General features: G+C 38.1%; 1 protein-coding gene across 2 annotated transcripts in view; it reads right to left on the bottom strand.

Moving 5' to 3' along the window:
- Window positions 1-14,716, bottom strand: part of ALKBH8 (alkB homolog 8, tRNA methyltransferase) — a 73,270-nt gene that overhangs the window by 43,414 nt on the left and 15,140 nt on the right. For both annotated transcript variants that reach the window (XM_032641929.1, XM_032641930.1), the window contains 3 exons: window positions 14,350-14,445; window positions 11,995-12,099; window positions 10,810-10,880 (listed from right to left, as the gene is read on the bottom strand). In XM_032641929.1, coding sequence (XP_032497820.1) covers window positions 10,810-10,880; window positions 11,995-12,099; window positions 14,350-14,445 — 272 coding nt within the window. The remainder of the gene's footprint in view (window positions 1-10,809; window positions 10,881-11,994; window positions 12,100-14,349; window positions 14,446-14,716) is intronic.

The raw sequence follows: 14,716 nt of genomic DNA, 5'->3' as shown, positions 1-14,716 counted from the left end.
TGTGGCTTCATTTGTTTGCAGGTACTGTGAAGTGAAATCCACCACCATCCAAATAAGGACTCTCAAAGCAAGATCAGTCACAAACCACCTCAGTAAAATTAAGTTTTCCTTTGTACATGATAAGGCTACATAGGTAATGAAACATTTTAGCTTAAATAAAAATTTTTTGGATTTTATCCTCATTTACTTGTTAGATTCTGTCTAGTAGATTATATTCCACAAATATTTTGGGGTGAATAAATGAATGAATAAGTTCATCATAAATAATTTATTTGAAAATATAGGTGGTGTATCATACATTTTTGGAGAGAAGGCTTCCTAAATTCCATTTATTTATGTCCTGGGCTTTCCTCCTTAAGCAAAATAAATCACCAGATTCATATACACAGATAACCCAAATAAGACAGCTAGCACAACAAGAACAATAGTAGTCGTATGTATATCTATTCCTGAGGACCTGGCTATTCCTCATAAGGAAAAACTTACTATAGTACCTACCTCAGGCCTAGCATAGAATAGGTGATTGCTACACAATGAGGTATCACCTCACACCTGTCAGAATGGCGATTATCAAAAAGAAATAACAAGTGTTGGCATGGATATGGGAAAAATTCAACCTTGCATGCTGCTGGTAGGAATGTAAATTGGTTCAGTCACTAAGGAAAACAGTATGAAAGTTCCTCAAAAAATCAAAAATAGAACTACTATATGATCCAACAATTCCACTTCTGGGTATTTATTCAAAGGAATAAACACTAACTTGAAAAGATATGTGCTCCCTCATGTGCATTATTTACAACAGCCAAGACATGGAAGCAACCTAAATGTCCATTAATGGATGAAGAAAATGTGATACACACACACACACACACACACACACACACATTATTCAGCTATAAAAAAGGAGGAAATTTTGCCATTTGCGACAACAGGGATGAACCTAGAGTGTATTATGCTAAGTGAAATAAGTCAGACAAGAAAGACAAACATTGGATTGTCTTTGGGTTGGCCAAAAAAGTTCGTTCCACCAAACCAGCTTTTTTCTGTAAGACGTTATGATCTCACTTATATGTGGAATCTAAAAAAAAATAACGAAACAGAAGCAGACTCAGATACAGAGAACTAGTGGTTCCAATGGGGAGGACGATGGAAGGATGAGTGAAATAGGTTAGGGAGATTAGGAGGTACAAACTCCCAAACTTACAAAATAAATTGGTCACGGGGATATAATGTACAGCATTACAATATTATTGACTATATTCTGTATCGCAACATATGGCAACTAGGCTTATCGTGGTAATCCTCTTACAACGTATAAAAGTATCAAATTTCTATCCTGTACACCTGAAACTAATATAATACTGTAAGTCAATTATACTTCAATTTTTTAAAAAAAACTGGAAAAAAAAAGTATATGCTTCCAGAGACACCAAATGGAGATAACAATTACAGCAGATTTTCCGTGCAACTCGAGCTAAGTTTTCCCCTCTTTACAAGTTTTAATTAAAAACTATAGAGGGGGGCAGAGTCAAGATGGCGGTGTGGGAAGATGCACAGTTCATGTCTCCCCATAACTGGGGCGCCTGCCGGACTCTGCTCGGGGAGCCTAACACCCAAGGAGGATGGTAGGATGTGGGGGAACTGAGGCGGGGAGAAGTGGAGTTTGGACAGGACAGGCACCGCTGAGGGGTGGCTGAGAAGGGAGAGGGGTTCCCACGCCTGGAGGGACCCTCAGGGGCTCGGATCAGGGGGGAGTGGGCCCAGCATTTCCCCTACCACATTGGCTGGGGAAGTCTGCCCGGTTCTCAGGCCGGGTCCTACGCCCTCAGAGGTCCCCTCCAGGCTGGGTTTGTCCTGGGGGAGTAGGAGGGAAGCCGGGAGAGAAGGATAGGCAGGCAGAAGGAGCCCTCAGGACCAGAGGAGCAGGAAAGGAGCAGAGGGCATTTGCCCCTTCCACTTGGGCACGGGGAGCCTGCTGACCTCCCAGGCCAGTCCCCCGCCCTCCAAAGCCCCCTCCAGGCTTCACGGGCCCTGGCGGCATATGAGGGAGGCCAGGAAGATCAGCAGAGGCAGGTGGAAAGGGACCTCCAGGACCGGAGGAGCAGGAGAGGAGTGGAGGGCGTTTGCCCCGCCCACTCAAGCCCAGGAAGCCTGCTGGGCTCCCAGGGCGGGGTCCCCCACCCTCTGAGACCAGGGGCAGGGGCACTCCTGAGCCCCTTCTGTTCTGTTGAGCTTAAGCCCCACCCCCCACCCCACCACAGCCTTTCCCAGCCCTGTTGGTCCTAAACATAGGCCCACCCACTGCCCAAACATCACCCCTGCTTCGGCCCCACCCTCCACAGCCAAGGCCTTTTCCACCTTTTCTCTTCCTTTTTTTACCATCCCACAGAACTTGCGGGATCTTGGTTCACGAGCCAGGGGTCGGGCCAAAGCTCCTGCAGTGGGAGCTCTGAGTCCAAACCACTGGACTAACAGAGAACCTCAGACTCCAGGGAATATTCATCAGAGTGAGGTCTCCCGGAGGTCCTCACCTTAGCACCAAGACCCAGCTCTACCCAACAGCCTACAAACTGCAGTGTTAGAAGCCACAGGCCAAACAACTGGGAAGACAGGAACACAATCACACTCATTAAAAAAAGGAAAAACAAATGAGAGAGCAAAACAATATGTCACAGATGAAGGGGCAAGGTAAAAACCTACAAGACCAAATAAATGAAGAGGAAATAGGCAATCTACCTGAAAAGGAATTCAGAGTAATGATAGTAAACATGATCTAGAATCTCAGAAATAGAATGGAGACACGGATTGAGAAAATATAAGAATGTTTAACAAAGATCTAGAAGAATTAAAGGACAAAAAAACAGAGATGAACAACATAATAACTGAAATGAAAAATACACTAGACTGAATCAATAACAGAATAACTGAGGTAGAAGAACGAATAAGTGAGCTGGAAGACAAAATGGTGGAAATAACTGCCAAGGAGCAGAATAAAGAAAAAGGAATGAAAAGAATTGAAGACAATCTCAGAGACCTCTGGGACAACACTAAATGCACCAACATTCAACTTACAGGTTCCCAGAAGAAGAGAAAAAGAAAGGATCTGAGAAAATATTTGAAGAGATTATAGTCGAAAACTTCCCTAACATGGGAAAGGAAATAGTCACCCAAGTCCAGGAAGCACAGAGAGTCCATACAGGATAAACCCTAGGAGAAACACACCAAGACACATATTAATCAAACTAAGAAAAATTAAATTCAAAGAAAAAATATTAAAAGCAGCAAGGGAAAAACAATACATAACATGCAAAGGAATCCCAATAAGGTTATCAGCAGATTTTTCAGCATAAACTCTGCAGGCCAGAAAGGAGTGGCAGGATATACTTAAAGTGATGAAAGAGAAAAACCTACAACCAAGATTACTCTACCCAGCAAGGATCTCATTCAGATTCGATGGAGAAGTCAAAAGCTTTTCAGAAAAGCAAAAGCTAAGAGAATTCAGCACCACCAAACCAGCTTTACAACAAATGCTATAGAAACTTCTCTAGGCAGGAAACACAAGAGAAGAAAAGGACCCACAAAAACAAGCCCAAAACAATTAAGAAAATGGTAATAGGAACTTACATGTCAATAACCTTGAATGTAAATAGATGAAAGGCCCCCCAAAAAAGACACAGACTGGCTGAATGGATACAAAAAACAAGACCCATATACGCTGTCTACAAGAGACCCACTTCAGACCTAGGGACACATAAAGACTGAAAGTGAAGGGATGGAAAAAGATATTCCATGCAAATGGAAATCAAAAGAAAGCTGGAGTAGCAATACTCGTATCAGATAAAATAGACTATAAAATAAAGACTGTTACAAGAGATAAGGAAGGACACTACATAATGATCAAGAGATTAATCTAAAAAAGAAGATGTAACAATTGTAACTGTTTATGCACCCAACATAGGAACACCTCAATACATAAGGCAAATGCTAACAACCATGAAAGGGGAAATAGACAGTAACACAATAATAGTGGGGGACTTTAACACCCCACTTACACCAATGGACAGATCATCCAAACATAAAATAAATAAGGAAACACAAGCTTTAAATGACACAATATACCAGATAGATTTAATTGATATTTATAGAACATTCCGCCCAAAAGTGGCAGAATACACTTGCTTCTCAAGTGCACATGGAACATTATCCAGGATAGATCCCATCTTGGGACACAAATCAAGCCTCTGAAAATTTAAGAAAATTGAAATCGTATGCAGCATCTTTTCTGACCACAACGTTATGAGATTGGAAATCGATTACAGGAAAAAAACTGTAAAAAACATAAATACATGGAGGCTAAACAGTGCACTACTAAATAACCAAGAGATCACTGAAGAAATCAAAGAAGAAATAAAAAAATACATAGAAACAAATGACAATGAAAACACAACAACCCAAAACCTTTGGGACACAGCAAAATCAGTTCTAAGAGGGAAGTTTATAGCAGTTCAATCTCACCTCAAGAAACAAGAAAAATCTCAAATAAACACTCTCACCCTACACCTAAAGCAACTAGAGAAAGAAGAACAAAGAAAACCCAAAGGCAGTAGAAGGAAAGAAATCATAAAGATCAGAGCAGAAATAAATGAAATAGAAATGAAGAAAACAATAGCAAAGATCAATAACACTAAAAGCTGGTTCTTTGAGAAGATAAACAATATTGATAAAGCCAGACTCATCAAGAAAAAAAGGGAGAGGACGCAAATCAATAAAATTAGAAATGAAAAAGGAGAAATCACATTTGACACCATAGAAATACAAAGAATTATAAGAGACTACTACAAACAACTATATGCCAATAACATGGACAACCACGAAGAAATGGACAAATTCTTGGAAAGGTACAATTTTCCAAGACTGAACCAGGAAGAATTAGAAAATATAAACAGACCTATCACAAGTAATGATATTGAAACCATAATTAAAAATTTTCCAACAAACAAAAGTCCAAGACCAGATGGCTTCAAATGCGAATTCCATCAAACATTTAGATAAGAGCTAACACCCATCCTTCTCAAACTCTTCCAAAAAATTGCAGAGAGAGGAACACTCCCAAATTCATTATACGAAGCCACCATCACCCTGATACCAAAACCAGAAAAAGATATCACAAAAAAAGAAAATTATAGATCAATATCACTGATGAACATAGATGCAGAAATCTTGAACAAAATACTAGCAAACAGAATCCAACAACATAATAAAAGGATCATACACCATGATCAAGCAGGATTTATCCCATGGATGCAAGGATTCTTCAATATATACAAATCAATCAATGTGATACACCATATTAACAAATTAAGGAATAAAAACCGTATGATCATCTCAATAGATGCAGAAAAGCTTTTGACAAAATTCAACACCCATTTATGATAAAAACTCTCCAGAAAATGGGCATAGAGGGAAACTACCTCAACATAATAAAGGCCATATATGACCAATCCACAGCAAACAGCGTAAGCAATGGTGAAAAACTGAAAGTATTTCCACTAAGATCAGCAACAAGACAAGGATGTCCACTCTCGCCACTCTTATTCAACATAGTTTTGGAAGTCCTAGCCCTGGCAATCAGAGAAGAAAAAGAAATAAAAGGAATACAAATTGGAAAGAAGAAGCAAAACTGTCACTGTTTGCAGATGATATGATACTATACATAGAGAGTCCTAAAGATGCAACCAGAAAACTACTAGAACTAATCAACAAAATTGGTAAGGTTTCAGGATACAAAATTAATGCACAGAAATCTCTGGCATTCCTATACACTAACAACAAAAAAATCAAAAATATAAATTAAGGAAACACTCCCATTTACCATCACAACAAAAAGAATAAAATACCTAGGAATAAACCTACCTAAGGAGGCAAAAGACTTTTACTGAGAAAACTATAACACATGATGAAAGAAATCAAAGATGACATAAACAGATGGAGAAATACACCATGTTCTTGGAATGGAAGAATCAATATTGTGAAAATGACAATACTACCCAAAGCAATCTACAGATTCAATGCAATCCCTATCAAACTACCAAGGGCATTCTTCACAGAATTAGAACAAAAAATTTTACAATTCATATGGACACAAAAGACCCCAACAAAGAAAAATGGAGTTGGAGGAATCAAGCTCCCGATTTCAAACTATACTACAAAGCCACAGTAATCAAGACAGTATGGTACTGGCACGAAAACAGAAATATAGATCAATGGTAAAGGATAGACAGCCCAGAGATAAACCCACACACATATGGTCACCTAATTCATGATAAAGGAGGCAAGAACATACAGTGCAGAAAAGATAGCCTCTTCAATAAGTGCCAGGAAAACTGGACAGTTACATGTAAAAGAATGATATTAGAACACTCCCCAACACCATACACAAAAATAAACTCAAAATGGATTAAAGACCTAAATATAAGACCAGACACTATAAAACTCTTAGAGGAAAATATAGGTAGAACACTCTATGACATAAATCACAGCAAGATCTTTTTTGACCCACCTCCTAGAGAAATGTAAATAAAAACAAGAATAAACAAATGGGACCTAATGAAACTTAAAAGCTTTTGCACAGGAAAGGAAACCATAAACAAGACGAAAAGAAAACCCTCAGAATGGGAGGAAATATTTGCAAATGAACCAATGGACAAAGGATTAATCTCCAAAATATACAAACAGTTCATGGAGCTCAATATCAAAAAAACAAACAATTCAATTAAAAAATGGGTGAAAGACCTAAATAGACATCTCACCAAAGAAGACATACAGATGGCCAAGAGGCACATGAAAAGATGCTCAACATCACTAATTATTAGAGAAATGCAAATCAAGACTGCAATAAGGCATCACCTCACACCAGTCACAATGGCCATTATCAAAAAATCTAGAAACAATAAATGGTGGAAAGGGTGTGGTGAAAAGTGAAGCCTCCTCCACTGTTGGTGGGAATGTAAACTGATACAGCCACTATAGAGAACAGTATGGAAGTTTCTTAAAAAACTAAATATAGAACTACCATATGACCCAGCAATCCCACTACTGAGCATATACCCTGAGAAAACCATAATGCAAAAAGAGACATGCACCACAATGTTCACTGCAGCACTATTTACAATAGCCAAGACATGTAACCAACCTAACTGTCCATTGACAGATGAATGGATAAAGAACATGTGGCACATATATACAATGGAATATTACTCAGCCATAAAAAGAAACAAAACTGAGTTATTTGTAGTGAGGTGGATGGACCTAGAGTCTGTCATACAGGGTGAAGCAAGTCAGAAACAGAAAAACAAATACCGTATGATAACACATATATGTGAAATCTAAAGGAAAAAAAAATGTTACTGATGAACCTAGTGGCAAGGCAGGAATAAATACGTAGACATAGAGAATGGACTTGAGGACATGGGGGAGGGGAGGGGAAAGCTGGGGCGAAGTGAGAGTAGCGTCGACATGTATACACTACCAAATGTAAATAGCTACTGGGAAGCAGCAGCATAGCACAGGGAGATCAGGTAGGTGCTTCGCAATGACCCAGAGACATGAGATAGGGAGGGTGGAAGGAAGGCTCAAGAGGGAAGGGATATGGGGATATATGTATGCATATGGTTGACTCACTTTGTTGTACAACAGAAACTAACACAGTACTGTGAAGCAATTATACCCCGATAAAGGTCTGTTAAAAAAATAAAAACTATATAATGGGACTTCCCTGGTGGTCCAGTGGTTAAGACTTCACCTTCCAGTGCGGGGGGTGCGGGTTCGATCCCTGGTCAGGGGGAGCTAAGATCTCACATGCCTCGCGGCCAAAAAACGAAAACATAAAACAAAAGCAATATTGTCACAAATTCAATAAAGACTTTAAAACTGGTCCACATCAGAAAAAAACAACTATATAATGAACTTTTAGGGTGTTGGAGGAACACTTAGGCCCCATTTTTATATTTCCCTAGGAATGGAGAAAATCTCTATAGGAGTGAAAGTAATAAGAACAAACCTCGCTCTTCTCCATTCCTTCACTTCCAACTCCCCAGGAGAGAAGGCACCTCAGCTGATTGGTTAGCCTGGAGCCAAACCTGCTTGGATGAGCCCTTTCCTCTCTCTTTCTCAAATCCCGCTGGTTTGCAGAATCTAATTTATGCTTCCTCATGTCCTCTGTTATAGGGGCAGCCTCTGCCTCTATAGGAAAAGTCTCCAGTTGTACCAGTGTAAAGGACAGTATGTCTAATTCATAGGTGAATTTGGCTACAGATCCAAAGCCATGATCTTCCATGTTTTCTCAGTAGTTAAGTTGACAGTCTGATATTCATTTATCTTTCATTTCATTTCTCAATTGGTTACACAGAAGGAAAAAACAAAGATGTTCTTTACTGGTCCCCTAAAGCTACAAGCCAGGATAAGAGGTAAAATTAAAATAAACCAGTCAGAGAAGAGCTCTTTTCCTTTCCTGTCCTCATTATTTTTGAAAGCACTTAATAAGAATCCACACATGTAGTTGATAAGATGGTTGTCTTATCAAATACACTAGCTCTGTAGTCACATTATCAACATAATCACACAGGCTTAGCAAAAGTTAAAAAGCCAAAGCACTATAGTTGGTGATAAGAATTAAGCAAATGCAAAAAAATACTAGTAAACAGTATTTGCATCCAGAACAAGATCAGATTTTGAAACAACCTCATATTTTAAAGATTCTTATAGATCTGCAATTCTGATTTCTGTTTTTTTTTTAATTGGAGTATAATTGCTTTGCAGTGTTGTGTTAGTTTCTGCTGTACAATGAAGTGAATCAGCTATACGCATATCTATATCTCCTGCCTCTTTTTTAAAAATAAATTTATTTATTTTTGGCTGCATTGGGTCTTCGTTGCTGTGCGCGGGCTTTCTCTAGTTGCAGCAAACGGGGGCTATTCTTTGTTGCAGTACACGGGCTTCTCATTGCAGTGGCTTCTCTTGTTGCGGAGCATGGGCTCTAGGCGCACAGGTTTCAGTAGTTGCAGCACACAGCCTCAGTAGTTGTGGCACATGGGCCCAGCTGCTCCGCAGCATGTGGGATCTTCCCAGACCAGGGCTCGAACTCATGTCCCCTGCATTGGCAGGCAGACTGTTAACCACTGAGTCCTCTCCTCCCTCTTGGACCTCCCTCCCACCACCCCCATCCCACCCATCTAGGTCATCACAGAACACCGAGCTGAGCTCCTCGAGCTATACAGCAGGTTCCCACTAGCCATCTATTTTACACATGGTAGTGTATTTATGTCAAACCTTATCTCCCAATTCTTCCCACGTTCCCCTCCCCCCCATGAACACATGTCCGTTCTCTATGTCTACATCTCTATTCCTGCCCTGCAAATAGGTTCATCTGTACCGTTTTCCTAGATTCTACATATATACGTTAATATATGATATTTGTTTTTCCCTTTCTGGCTTACTTCACTCTGTATGACAGACTCTAGGTCCATCCACATCTCTGCAAATTACCCAATTTCGTTCCTTTTTATGGCTGAATAATACTCCATTGTACATATGTATCACATCTCGAAATGTCGTTGGACATTTTGGTTGTTTCCATGTCCTAGCTACTGTAAACAGTGCTGCAATGAACAATGGGGTACATGTGTCCATTTCAATTACGGTTTTCTCAGGGTATATGCCCAGTAGTGGGATTGCTGCATCATATGATAGTTCTATTTTTAGTTTTTTAAGGAACCTCCATACTGTTCTCCACAGTGGCTGTATCAGTTTACATTCCCACCAACAGTGCAAAAGGGTTCCCTTTTCTCCACACCCTCTCCAGCATTTATTGCTTGTAGATTTTTTGATGATGGCCATTCTAACCAGTGTAAGGTGATACCTCATTGTAGTCTTGATTTGCATTTCTCTAATAATTAGAGATGTTGAGCATCTTTTCAAGTGCCTCTTGGCCATCTGTATGTCTTCTTTGGTGAAATGTCTATTTAGGTCTTCTGCCCATTTTTTAATTGGGTTTTTTTTTTTTTATATTGAGCTGCATGAACTGTTTGTATATTTTGGAGATTAATCCTTTGTCCGTTGCTTCATTTGCAAATATTTCCTCCCATTCTGAGGTTGTCTTTTCGTTTTGCTTATGGTTTCCTTTGCTGTACAAAAGCTTTTAAGTTGATTTCTATCTAAAATTCTATCTGCAGTTTGCAAGGACTGCTTTAAATCAGACTTTTGATAGCTTCTTTAGCAGTTCAAATAAAGTACAACTATTAAAAACAAGTCAATGAATAAACATGAACCTCTTATTATTCATTTGTAAAGATAAGGACATTACCCTTTACTACTCAAAGTTGTTGAAGGGACTGAATCATATACTATATGTGAAAAAGTTTATCACAATTCCAGACACTTACATTTTAGTTTTGTTTCTTTTATCTATAGCCTGCAGCTACTATCTTTACCACTAGATGGTAATGCTGCTACACTAAATTATTGCAAAATGGAAGTCTGGATTTTATTTAACTTCTAAAAGTAAAATGTAAAAATTAACTTACAGGACTTTTCCTGGCATCTGATGAACTGATAGATAAAACTTTGGACACCTAAAAGAAGAGACTGTGATAATTTCACAGTCTGTAAGAAATGAAACTGTTAATGGTGCCTTTACATTTCATTTTTAAATCTTAATTCACTTGGATTAAGAAATGTGAGAAATCCTATGAAAAGGGCATTGTATAAGGTAAGGCATTTGTTGATAGCTAATAAAAATGTTTGAATATTTACCTCTGACCCCAAACTGAGAGAAACGATCTCATCCTCAAACGCAGAATGCGTGTCAACATGAGCAGGAATTCCTGAGATGGAAGATAGGATAACAGGTCACTTCATTTTTCCTTTTAGTAGATTTAAGACAACTCTAAATATAGCCTCATAGTATTAGAGTGAAAACATCATTTGATAAACAGGAACATACTGTAATTTTAGTTAAAAGGAAACATTTAAGGTCAATGTGAATAAAATTAAACTAAGTCTAAACTAAAAATATAACTTCATGTTAAAGCACCATTGTGACCTGACTGTAAAATCAAGATTTGAGAGTCACTCCTTAACTAGAACATTTACTCAATCCCAGCCCAAGAGGAAGTGTGAAAGATAACTAACAAAGTCATTTTGACCTCTGAATACTGGATTCCCAAGTACCTGTAGAACAGAAAAAACAGCCAGGTGTGAAGACTAATCTTATCAATAACTAAGATATGGCTTCTTCCACCAGTCTCTCAATCTATGTTAAATGAGTATCTCTTACTTGAAAGGAACCTTGCTACATGGTGAGAGTATCTAAACCTAGTAAGACACAATCTCTGTCCTCAAGGAGCTTATAGACCAATGGAAAGACTGATAGGTAAATAAGCTATCATAAAACATCCTGATAAATGCAGAGAAGGAAAAAACACCACAACTCCTGCCATTAATAAAACCCCCAATATCATTTGATTAGTACAAATATCAGGCGAAGATGCTGCTAACAAGTGCAAAAAATCAATAACCTAAAGATTTTTTACTAAAATGTCATCCTAGAACTGTCTTCCACATTCTCAACAGAAGAGAAAGAAGAGCATGATGATCCAACCAGTTAGTCTTCTTCTATGTACCTGTAAATTATTTGATTTCTTCCACTTTACATGCCTCCTTTGTTTTTAAAGCAATCTTCTCCCTCTCTAAAAAAAAATGTTGAGGGAGAACAAAGAAAATCACAAATAGCAACTGTGTCTGTTTACACTTAGAGATGCAAATTCCTCAAGAGACTGAGTGTAGAATTGCAAATGGATTGAAATCAACACAGGTAACAAACATAAGCAAATTAAGAGTCAGTTCGAGCTAAAAAATACTATCTTTGATCTTAGAGAGTTATATAACCCACTTAGTTATGAAATATATGACTGGAATTTTAGAAGAAGAAATATTCACCATGCCCAGGTTCATACTGGTTAACAGTCAGTTGATCATGTTTATGTTTAATGAAACCTTCCTTCAACCATTTCTCCAAAATGCTATCACAAATGTCCGGAAGACCTGAAACCAGTAATCATAAAGGTGAAACATATTAAAATATTTACTTTGCATGTTTTACCCAAGAATGAAAAAATAGTCACTATGATAAAAATCACACAGCTTTGGGGCTTCCCAGGTGGCGCAGTGGTTGAGAGTCTGCCTGCCGATGCAGGGGACACGGGTTTGTGCCCCAGTCCAGGAAGATCCCACATGCCATGGAGCGGCTAGGCCCGTGAGCCATGGCTGCTGAGCCTGCGCGTCCAGAGCCTGTGCTCCGCAACAGGAGAGGCCACAACAGTGAGAGGCCCGCATACCGCAAAGACAAAACAAAGCAAAACAAAACAAAATCACACAGCTTTTAGTTTAGTGGTCAGATCCAAACATAACAGTAAACTCACAAGCAAAGTAAAATTAAAACAAAATTTTAAGAATCTTTTAAAGTTATTTTATTGATTTTATGAAATAAAATGTACAAAAGAACAATTTTGCAGAGAATAATTTTGGTATTTTGTAAAACAGAAATAAGATTGTAACATTTATGATATTATATACTGGAAATTAGCCTGACCACTTTCTTTTTTGTTATTTTAAATTATTAATTTACTTTAAATTTAATTATTTTAAATTATTTCTCTTTAAAAAACATGCTTTTCAAAGTGGAACTAACTTACTTTTATTGGAGTCATAAATGTTATTTCATGAGGCAAAGGAAATATTTAAATAAGATTAAAGTCATAAAAATACAGATAAATTTAACTCCAACAAAGAATTCTACCAAAGGATTAATATCCTGATTATGTAGCAAATTCTTATTAATATATTTGACCACCCATTAGAAAAAACTGGTAAAGAAGATGAAAAAGAATTCACAGAAAAGGAAATAAAAATGGCCAACCTCACTAGTAATCAGGTGATTATAAAGTTAAAAGTTTTACAATATCACATGCTGCTAGGGGTAAGGGGAAGGAGGTACACACTTCGTGAGAGTATGTTGGTATAGCTTTTTTAGGGTGCAATTCGTCAGTGTCTATTGACATTTTTTTTTTTTTTTTTTGCGGTACGTGGGCCTCTCACTGTTGTGGCCTCTCCCGTCGCGGAGCACAGGCTCCGGACGCGCAGGCTCAGCGACCATGGCTCACGGGCCCAGCCACTCTGCAGCATGTGGGATCCTCCCAGACCAGGGCACGAACCCGTGTCCCCTGCATTGGCAGGTGGACTCTCAACCACTGCACCACCAGGGAAGCCCTCTAATGACATTTTTAAACGAACATAACTCTGACACAATTCTAATTTAGTAGTTTCCCTTGAGCAACTCTTGCTTTAATGCATAAAGAGGTGTATACAAAGATATTCATTGCAGCACAACTTGTAACAGCTAAAAACTAGAAATAACCTAAATGTCTAGCAAAAGGAAATTAACTGAATAAGCTATTATTGAACATTCAATAAAATGAAAACCTATATAAGATCTCTAAGACATACTGTGATAATGTGGTAATATATGAATATACAGTTTATAACATACAATGTAATACTACGTGTTAACACCTATATACGTTTACAGGTTATTTGGATGTAAACTCATTTATAAGGATTGAAACAGTATACACTAAACTGTTAATGGTACTACTTCTGAAGAGGAGTATGGGAGTATGGATAGTGTTCAAGAGAAATTAAGTTTAGCTTTATTTATATGTATAACATTTTTAACACAAAACTACACTATCTAGTTAATTAAAATGGTTTAAATTTAATCAACTGCTTCATAAGTTTACCTACAAATGACAAATGAAAAATAATCTCAACCATGATATCCTAATATTATTAATATATTAATTTTTTACCAGCCCTTATTATTTATTAACAGTTACTGGGTTTCCCTGGTGGTGCAGTGGTTAAGAATCCGCCTGCCAATGCAGGGGACACGGGTTCGACCCCTGGTCCAGGAAGATCCCACATGCCACGGAGCAACTAAGCCTGTGTGCCACAACTACTGAGCCTGTGCTCTACAGCCCACAAGCCACACTACTGAGCCCACGTGCCACAACTAGTGAAGCCTATGCACCTACAGCCCATGCTCCGCAACAAGAGAAGCCACCGCAATGAGAAGCCCGTGCACTGCAACAAAGAGTAGCGTAGCCCTAACTCGCCACAACCAGAGAAAGCCTGCATGCAGCAATGAAGACCCAATGCAGCCAAAAATAAATTAATTAAATAAATAAATTTAAAAAAATTTTTTTAATGTATAAAAAAAACACAACAATTACTTACCCCCAGGTAATGGCTTATCTTTATCTACATGGTTGTTCTCATAGTGGAATTCATAGCCAAAATGCTTTACTCTTCTGTGTTTTAAGGATTTTTGAACTGTATGAAGAGAAGAAAGTAAACTATTTAGGAGAAAAAGAATTTGATTCCTCATGTATTTCAAAGTCAACTTTATGAATAAGGATTGATTTAGTAATGGTAACTTTTGTTAACTGCTAAATTATTGTCTTTAGTAAAATGAAACATTCTACCTCATAGCTGCTATTCTTTTAAGTCTAAAATTGAAACAAACTTTTAAGGGTTTCACCCAGTCAATCTGAAAGAGCTAAACATGTCCACTGCCACTCATAAGATTGCTAATGATCTGGAA

Source organism: Phocoena sinus, chromosome 8 (genome assembly GCF_008692025.1).
Source record: "Phocoena sinus isolate mPhoSin1 chromosome 8, mPhoSin1.pri, whole genome shotgun sequence".
In the NCBI taxonomy this organism is placed as follows: Eukaryota; Metazoa; Chordata; class Mammalia; order Artiodactyla; family Phocoenidae; genus Phocoena; species Phocoena sinus.
This window is presented reverse-complemented; position numbering and strand designations above follow the sequence as displayed.